This window comes from Apium graveolens, chromosome 1 (assembly GCF_009905375.1).
Source record: "Apium graveolens cultivar Ventura chromosome 1, ASM990537v1, whole genome shotgun sequence".
Classification (NCBI taxonomy): Eukaryota; Viridiplantae; Streptophyta; class Magnoliopsida; order Apiales; family Apiaceae; genus Apium; species Apium graveolens.
The window spans coordinates 169,993,687-170,003,105 of NC_133647.1; the positions used below are offsets into that span (position 1 = coordinate 169,993,687).

At 33.2% G+C, this 9,419-nt stretch overlaps 1 protein-coding gene across 1 annotated transcript; it reads right to left on the bottom strand.

Moving 5' to 3' along the window:
• Positions 1–1,441: 1,441 nt before the first annotated feature.
• On the bottom strand, positions 1,442–9,026 carry LOC141671078 (pyrophosphate--fructose 6-phosphate 1-phosphotransferase subunit beta-like). Its single transcript, XM_074477174.1, has 16 exons — positions 8,741–9,026; positions 7,530–7,691; positions 7,033–7,154; positions 5,890–5,943; positions 5,698–5,804; positions 5,517–5,622; positions 4,867–4,930; positions 4,296–4,384; positions 4,018–4,149; positions 3,722–3,892; positions 3,515–3,630; positions 3,197–3,308; positions 2,968–3,052; positions 2,303–2,347; positions 1,928–1,996; positions 1,442–1,752 (listed from the first exon to the last, which is right to left on the bottom strand). The coding sequence occupies exons 1-16, from the start codon at positions 8,931–8,933 to the stop codon at positions 1,676–1,678; spliced, it is 1,704 nt and encodes a 567-aa protein (XP_074333275.1). The 5' UTR covers positions 8,934–9,026; the 3' UTR covers positions 1,442–1,675.
• Between the last annotated feature and the right edge of the window lie 393 nt (positions 9,027–9,419).

Genomic DNA, 9,419 nt, shown 5'->3' on the forward strand with positions numbered 1-9,419 from the left:
TCCCTTTATTAAATCACATAAATTATAATTATACCACAAGATCATATTTTATTCTCTTAATTATGTTACGAAATTCCCAGTCGTTACAGAAACCAATTCAAAATCAAAATTAATCCATTTCAAAATTAATTGGATTGTCCGATTTGACTGGTCTAGTAAATATATATAACACCGGTACCCTTACATGCAATATTTATTTGTCACAAAATATTTCTTCAGTGTTTGATAATTAATCAGGATATTACCAAGTCGATCTCTGCTAAAATTGCAGGGAAAATAGCTTTGGAAAAATTGATCAACATCGATTTGGAGTTGGACGGTCAAATAATCAGCAATCAGCAGCGTTATATATTTGAAAATCGGAATTATTCGGTTACGGTACCGATTTACGATTTATCGGACGATTTTTAAAAAATCGAATAATTTATCGGCAATTTATCAAAAATCGATCAAATTGGACAAATATTTTAATCGATTTTTGAGTAATTTATCGACGAATTTTGAAAAATCGACCGATTTCTATAACAGAGGCAATTAGTAAGTTAAACAAATAAAAAGGTGAAAATTTAAACAACTATACTTTCTCTTCATCTTAAAATGCGTGTCGGATAAACGATAACGATTGGGAGGGACAGAGGGAGTATGATCTAGAAGGGTATACCATATTTTTGAAATTGCTGACCTAGATATCAAATGCGGTCAAAAATATCAGCGAGATTTGTATTATAAGATTAGGTAATTGAGTACGCTATCTCAGATTGGGCATTTAACCTAATTTTTATATTTTTTTAATTGAAATACGATTTTTGAGACCTCGTATATGAGATACGCTTTCTGAGATTGGGTATACATCTAAATACCCATTATCCAACCGAGTTTTTCAACCAATTTTTTTTTTCAAAATCATATCTACACAATAAAAATAAGAAAATAATTATTTTTGAAATACCCGATCTGAGAATATATATACCGTTGATAAAAATTGCCAAAATATTGAAAAGACGAATTCATGTCGATTGGTTTTTTGTCATTTTTTCTACATAAATCTCCAAATCTTCTTCCCATTTTTTATAAGATAAGATTTAGAGAGAAAAAAAATACTCGATTTTAATTCTTTTATTTTCCCTTCTTGATTCTGGAACACACTGTAAGCCCATATCACAAAAAATCAAAATTACGGTGAATGCATTAGGACTGTTATTCATGTTGCATCAGGCCGTAGTACCTGTCCCTGGATTACTACTCCGATGAAGGGATGATCAGGGCTTCAGTGCTACATTTAGGAAAAATTGGCACACGACAACATAAAAAATGGAAGGCTGGAGAAAAAGTTTTCACTAACTAAACACAACAGTGATTAGTGATATACAAAATTAAGATGTCTATCTCGTGGCTGACAGATAGTACAGAGATTTTATTCTAAAAAACTGGCAAAAGGATAGTACTTGAAAAATTGCTTATAGATTTCTAATCCCAGGAGAAGTCGAGAGTTTTAAAACTCACAAGTGCAGACTCAAGTTTCTGCAAAGCGTCTACAAAACTGTTGGATACCAAAAGTCAAAAAATAACTAGAAAAGCAGGGGGAATGAACGTTAAGTTTTAACAAATATCTCAACTCACTGTTTACTAGAGTTGGACGATATTGCAATTTCCTCAAACAAGATACATAATAAAACTAGACTTCAACTCCTAGCTCCAACAACAAGGTGTGATTAACTTTATCAGATCCCTGTCCAACAAACTGAATGGGACCTATAAATGGAGGAAAAAAGATTAATAAACAATAATGAAACAGTATAGCTCTTAGAAGTTATATTAGAAGGATAACTGGTGGTTTTAGGTCATATAAGCAAATATTTGTAGAAAGTACTGTATAGACTAGAATATCCAGTTTCTAAAACTTAATGTATTAGAAAAGTGAACATGCCTGGACTAATGTAACAATTTGTTTGTGCCCATTCTTCACGCAGCGAAGCAAATTTCTTAAATGGTGCACCTGAAAAAATTTATACATGCAGATTAGTGTACAGCTTAGTCTGACAATAAATGAGCTGGAGATAGACACAGAGCATCCACATATAACAGATTTGTTAATTAAAGAATAAATATTACTACTACATACAAGATATTTATTACATATAATTTAGAAACTTAAATTTAAGGGACAGGAAAGTATGCACTATCAAAGGGCTCTTGCCCTAGCAGTAATGCCCCCCCCCCCCCTCCTTTTATGTCGATTGTGTTCAAATATATTTATATTAAAAACAGTTTGCAAGTAGTTATGGGAAATAAGAATTTTTACCGTCAAGCTCCACCATTGCCTTCTTAATCACTGGCTTAAACTTTCCTGCAAAGTAACAATTTAAGATATTTGAGTGGACCTGTAAACATTTTGAATTTTAACGGTGTATATGTGTGAGTTTAGAAATGGTTATAAAAAAATTGTTATCATTTATTAATGTATTTATTAATTGTTTTCCTAGATACTCTATTTAATGGCCAGAAAATAAAATAATAATAAAAGAAGGCCTTGCAAAATCAAATTTCAATTGTATCTCCTATAAAATAAGCAGAAAATTAGTTTGACTAGTGTGGCATAAATTGCTATTATAACTGTGCTTCTGAAAAAAGAGAAATACATTTTGACACAAAGTACAAGTTCCAAAAAATCTAATCAACTTTGCCTAGTAATTACTTGATGTACTATTTTCACTCCAAGTACAAGTTTTAAAAAAATTGATCTTCAACTTTGGCTAGTAATTACTTGATGTACTATCTTATATTTATATATTACGTTTAAAATATTTAAGGAGGAATTTTTAACATATCAGAAGAATTATTAAGATTGGAAGACAGCTCATATTCTGAAAGAGGAAAATTCCACTAAAATCAAACAAGGTTAAGGGATAAATTCCTTAAGGATAAGCAATGTATACAAATATCACATTGAGGTTTGCAGATCTATACCATGTCTCCTCTCGACATCCATCAAAGAAGTTAAAGCAGTACCACCAACTGTCCATTCTTCAACAGGAGCAGCTAAATTTCCAACCTACAGATATTGTATCAATGTAAGTATTTGAATATAATTTTTCATATTTTGGCTTATCAATATATTCCCGTGACCGATAAGTCCTTGGAAAGGAATCTATAGGTATAACAAAAATTAAATGGTTAATACAAAAGAAGCACACACCGATGATATTAATCCAGTCTTTCCGCTATGAAGTAGAGCTCCAGCACCATAACCCAACGCATAACAGTATGTAGCATCAAAATTAGATGGTAAACCACACCTTCCTTCATAACTGAGTCGAGAAAATTACAAAGCAGAAATAAGGATAACATTGTATATGAATTTCTCTATTACACCAGCAGAGGCAGTTTGAGCTATTTAACATATGCATTCAAGAAAACTTATAATAGAAGGATAATCATCTCAAATGCAATATATATCTGTGTGTGTGTGTGTGCGCGCGCGTATGTGTGTGTGTAACAAATAGATCTTAAGTACCCGAAAAAATGGGATTGTCCTTTGAATTGGCCCTTGTATAAACCCGCCTGTTTCCGCTGCTCCAGTTCAGTCTCAACCATTTGGATAAGCATTTTCTCTGTTTCAATTTTGGCGACCTGGAGATAACATAAGCATGTTGCTCAGCTCCGCAGAGATCAGAACAAGAAGTCCAGAAAAGTAAAAAAATAGTAGTAATGCGATAAATACCTGGACGTTCCCATGAGGATCCCTTTCAAGCATCAATTGATCTTGAATTGCGGGAGGTAGTAACTCAAATAGCTCTAGTGTCTGGGGTGCAAGTTTCTTTTTCCAGAGACCACCTTCATCTACAACATCATGGGCCAAAATTTCATTCAGTTCTGCAATGAGGTGTTGAACCTGCAAATGATGACAAGCAAAAATCGATTAATGCATGTGAAATAGTATACATCAAAATACCAAAGCCAATATATTGTGTAATAGAAGAAATATAAGTAAAGCCATTAATATAAACCAAAACATACCTCGGGAATGAAATCAATTAGTCCTTCAGGTACAAGTATCACACCGTAGTTATATCCAAGGTCTCCACGTTTACAAACTACATCAGCAATGTAGTCTGTGACATTTTTTAATGTTTCCTTCTTAGAGGCAACCTGCAGAAAGATTTTAACTTGAGAATCAAAAAATCCAATATAACTAGTGTTCAGATTCAAATTTCAGGCCAGATGCATGACATTGATGCTGATTTAATGTTTTGAAGCAAATGATAATCTACATAGTTTGTGGAATTTAAACAAACCTCTTCTCCAACAAGAGTGATGTTTGGATGAGTTTGTAAGGCACACTCCAATGTAATGTGGGAGGCAGCACGTCCCATAAGCCGTACAACTGCAGCACAGTGGAGGCATTCGGTGTGAGTATATGAATTCACATACCTAGCTATCTTTATAGATGTACATTCTAGAAAACAAGTCCTCTAGCCCCAACTCGAATCGACTACTGATTATATTCAGTAGTCAAACAAGTATTCATATATTCAACGTAGTCGGTGGTGTAATTTCATTGAAAACACCCAATTAACATCTTCTCATTAATAAGCTAACAAAAAGTGAATGCCAAAAAATAAAAATCGAAGATATTGTAGTGCCTAAAAATGAATATTTAGCTTTGTGAACACATTTACACACAAGTATCAGTATAACTGCAACCCTATCATTGCTTCAAAGAATACTTAATAACTCAATCTGTTGAAGGACATAGCAGTAATGAAGTAATGAAACTGCAACTGGATGATAAAGCTGCATTTTGCTCTTTAGCTCTAATATATAATTGTTGTAGTGAATTCGCGAGAAAATACTGGATGTGCTTACAATGATAATATTTTCCTGTCGAGCGAGCATCCGTCATGACATTTCCAATCATTTCAGCATAAATCTGTACAATGTCGCAAAAAAATTAAAAATTTGATAAATAACTGCATGGACAAATGTTAAAAGTACATGTCATTACACGATTACTGAAAATACTTGTTGTAAAATCTGGGTGTGGTCACTGAATTTAAAACGTTAGGACCGAAAAAGTAAATGTAGGATTACTCAATAGTGGATCATTAAACAGTGAATTAGGAGGATTGACCATGTATGCTTTGAATGGAAACAAAAATGGGTGTGTGTGTGTGTGTCTATTTTCTCCTTTTAGCCTTTAAAAGAATAATAAAAATTATTGACAAGACACAACAGCAAAATAATATCTCTTCTTTAGTTCTCTGCAAGCAAGGTTTAAAACTATGGGAACCAAACCATACAATATTGAAATTATATACATCACGTTTAATTGTACTGGACATAAAGCAGTATGCAATTATATTCATATAATTAGAGTAGTACTATAACAAACTGGTTTTGTAATTTAAGCCTTTAGGGACATTATATTTATTATAGCATCACAAAAGTATGTAACATTGCTGTATACAAAAAGTTGGAGCGAAAAGCATTAAAGTTGTAGAGTCATATTGAATAACCTTGCATGCAGTGTCAAACCCGAAACTAGCGGGTACCTCTTTGCATTTCAAGTCGCCGTCTATAGTTTTTGGGCATCCAATCACTCGGGTCTTCAGTTTGTTACTCCTGATTATACAATATAAAAAATTGAATTCGTGCACTGCATTGGCAAAAACAAATAATCATCCAGATAAAACTCACCTGAAGTTTTCAGCAAGGAGGCAAGCGTTTGTGTTCGAGTCATCTCCACCAATCACAACAAGCCCATCAAGATCAAGCCTTTGTGCAGTCTCTTGCGCTTGCTTAAACTGAAAATCAGTTCATTTAGAATTCGATAAGTTTGAAATTGGCTTATTCGAAAAGAAAAGTCTAAGAATCAAACTTTAAGCAAACCTGTTCTGGGGTCTCAATCTTGTCCCTCCCACTGCAAATCATATCGAATCCACCCTGATACAATAAATTACAGTTTGTAAGTTTGACGAACTCCTATTCCTTGTTATTTATATTCATTTGCTGATCAAAATAATAGCAATAGTCGGGCTATAATTTGGAGATTTCAACTACTTTTTGGAACAAAATAATACAACAAATTATGTAGAAAACAGACAAGTTTCTGGTGTCTAAGCATTTCAAGAGATTTGTAGTTGTGTAATTACAAACCAATTAGAGGGACAGAAAGGCATATATGTAGTCCTTGACTAGAGAAACAAATAAAATTCATATCGTATCAAACAGCTAGAGCAACACATTAGCTATCTAGGTTTCCACACTTCAAAAGAAACAGCTGAGGCCTTAAAAGAAGATAATGGGGGTGTCTCCCTGAGAGGTGGACAACTCCATAAGTGAGCAGAATGTCCATCTGTTGCATGATAGCTGACATCAACTTGTTCTTCTAACAAAATAATAGATTAAATTATTTCCCCCGGAAACAGACACTACTGCTGAAAGGCCAGCCGGGTGGTGAGTGTGGTGAATTGATGGTTAAACAGTCAAATGGAGAATTGTGCTCAAGTATCAGGTCTTGTAAATAGAAAGAAGAAAAGTAGATCACACAAATAAAGTAACACAAACGGCTCAATTAACAACATGGGCCTGTTTGGCAACCACTAAATAAGTGGCTTATTGGCTTATAAGCCCGTAAGTACTTATCGATGAGTGTTTGTCGACCCAACTTATAAGTTGAATTTACAACTTATAAGCTGATAAGTTGAATGTTAGTAATGACGTACTTTTTCTCAACTTATTATGGTTTTTTAATTTTTTATTAATTTTAGTTTTCAAATTTATGTTTTTAAATGTTAAGTTAATTTAAAAATCATGAATTAAGATAATTATATTTAAAAAATATTTATTTTAGTTCATTTAAGTTTAAAAAAATTCTGACTTATAAGTAAAATTAACCAAACACTTAACTAACTTATAAGTATTATCTACTTATCACTTTTAAGCCATTTATTAATTTTAAGTCATAAGTTACTTATTTTAAAATTTCCCAAACGGACACATGGATTATAAATTAACAAAAAAGTACTTAACCTGATTTCTGTATGGGTAAATATACTCTGACGTCAATGTCACGTATTTACACTTCATGATTCCAGCCGGACCACCATTGAATCCATACAAAGTGCTCCCTTTGCAACGATCCTGCAAGTAGTCTGTTTGAAGGTACAAAAGTGTAAGTTTAGCTTCCAATAGAAAAAAGGCATCGTGCATGTCAAAGCATCATTAAGTAACAAGCTTGGTGCATAATTCACATGCAACTGACATGCATAATGCAATCCTACTTCAAGAAACTCCATCATGCTTAGACAATTTATATCTTACATTGATGTACTTTGACTGACTAATAGACATTTGTAAACTCAATTTCCTGTATTCTCTGATCTCTTATTTAAACTACAAATTGAAATCGTAATACCAATCGTAGCATCATTATTAAGGATCTGAATTTAAAAACTTCAAACAAGCCCTAGAGCATGATTTATACATAAATGTTCAACAGAGAAGCACTCGAAGATTGAGGATGCTACCATAAATTCCCGAAATGACATTATGTCCTCCAGGAGCTTGGCCTCCTGATAGCACAACACCAATCTTCAAGTTTTGACCTGACAACAATCCCTTCCCATCACCTGGAACCAACACTGCCGAAGGCTGCCCAAACAGGCATGGAAACAGCTTTGCAATTTCATCTACAAAACAAACGAAAATCAGACAATATTTTATTTAATTTCCAGATTCTTAAGTCAAACATTCCCAAAACATAAGAAACGAAAACATAAGTCAATCACAAGTACACATATATACAGAAGTAACAAAACCTAACTTGGTAGACACTATGTTGTCAAAAATTATGAAAACCTAAAAGCTAACTAAACTCATATATAAGTCATACATATTTGAGGCCATTAAACCAACCCCCACACACACACATGTGCAGTCTATACATTCAATTCAGTGCGTAATCAAAACTTTAGATTCCGAAAATAACACACTGCATCAAAACTAATACTAATTTAATGCCCCAAATAGTAACGAGAACATACAACACAAAACCTAGATGGCTAGATCTGATGCTCAACAACACAAATAAACTACAGGTTCATGTACACTCTATTTCAACATAGTAAACAGTTCAAGCTTGTCAAAATCTCATTGAACACGGAAAAAACTAATACAAACTCACAAATTAGTCCAACCACCATACACACTTTTTAAACTAATCGAACTCTTGAATTAGTCAAAATATAAACTTACAAAAGAAGCCGAACTACATATTAGTCATGTGTACTCAAGCCATCACATACTTACACATGATGTACACATCAACAAATAACCTTAAACAAGTCGATCCAATTCAATTGCTCAACAACAAACTTCAGATTACAGTAAGGCGTAACGCATCAAACTAACGATGTTTCACCGATCCGCAATGAGAACCAATTCAAATCTATACACACATGTATTGCATATACTAACACACACAATGTATACATTACAAAGACATTTAATTCAGTTAATTCAATTCAATTACTCAACAATTAACTTAGATTACGCCAACTCATCAAACTAAAGTTGTTTCATCGATTGCAACGACAAGTAATTCAAATCTATACACACAAGTATCGCATAACTAACACACATTTGATCTAATTCAATCACAAAACTAAAAGCAACAAAACGGCCGGCAGCATCAACACATTAATTCAAATCTACACACACACAATATAAATATATATACCTGGATTTCCAGCAGCAGAGCTAGCAGGACCATCAATAACACTAAACTGATTCTTAATAACAGCCGGAAGTGGAAGATTGTGATCCAATCGACTGTTCTGTACTTCACTGTACACCGTCGCGATACGGCCAGTGACCGGTGGTTTAGCGGCGGAGATGTCGCCGCCGTTTTCTGAAACTACAGTAGGCGCCATTAGATCTTCGCGAATTGAGAGTTGGTTGAGAAAATTAGATCGGTTTCTACTACGGCTTTGTGTTTTGTGTTGTGTGTATTGAGAGTGGAGAGAGTCGAGTGTATATAGGGTGGTTGTGTAATTATGGTATTACGTTGAAGGTCAGTTATGGAAATTTAGAAATTAACATGGGAATGTGAAAATTGAAGTATTGAAATAATACGAAAATATAAATTTAAATAAATTTAATTCTTTTCCGGTTCAAATTTATAAACTCATGAAATAATAATTGATAAATTATTAAAAATACTATTTTTTTGCATTTTTACTAATTTCCCAAAATATTTACAAAAATACGGTGTAATCAAAATCAACTATATATCCAACTAATTATCTCGAGTTTTTTTAGTTATACTTGAGGTTGCATGAATTTGTAGAAAATTGTCGAGATTACATTTAGTTGTATATTATTGCAGAAAATTGTGTTTTTGTAAAAAGGAAATTTAA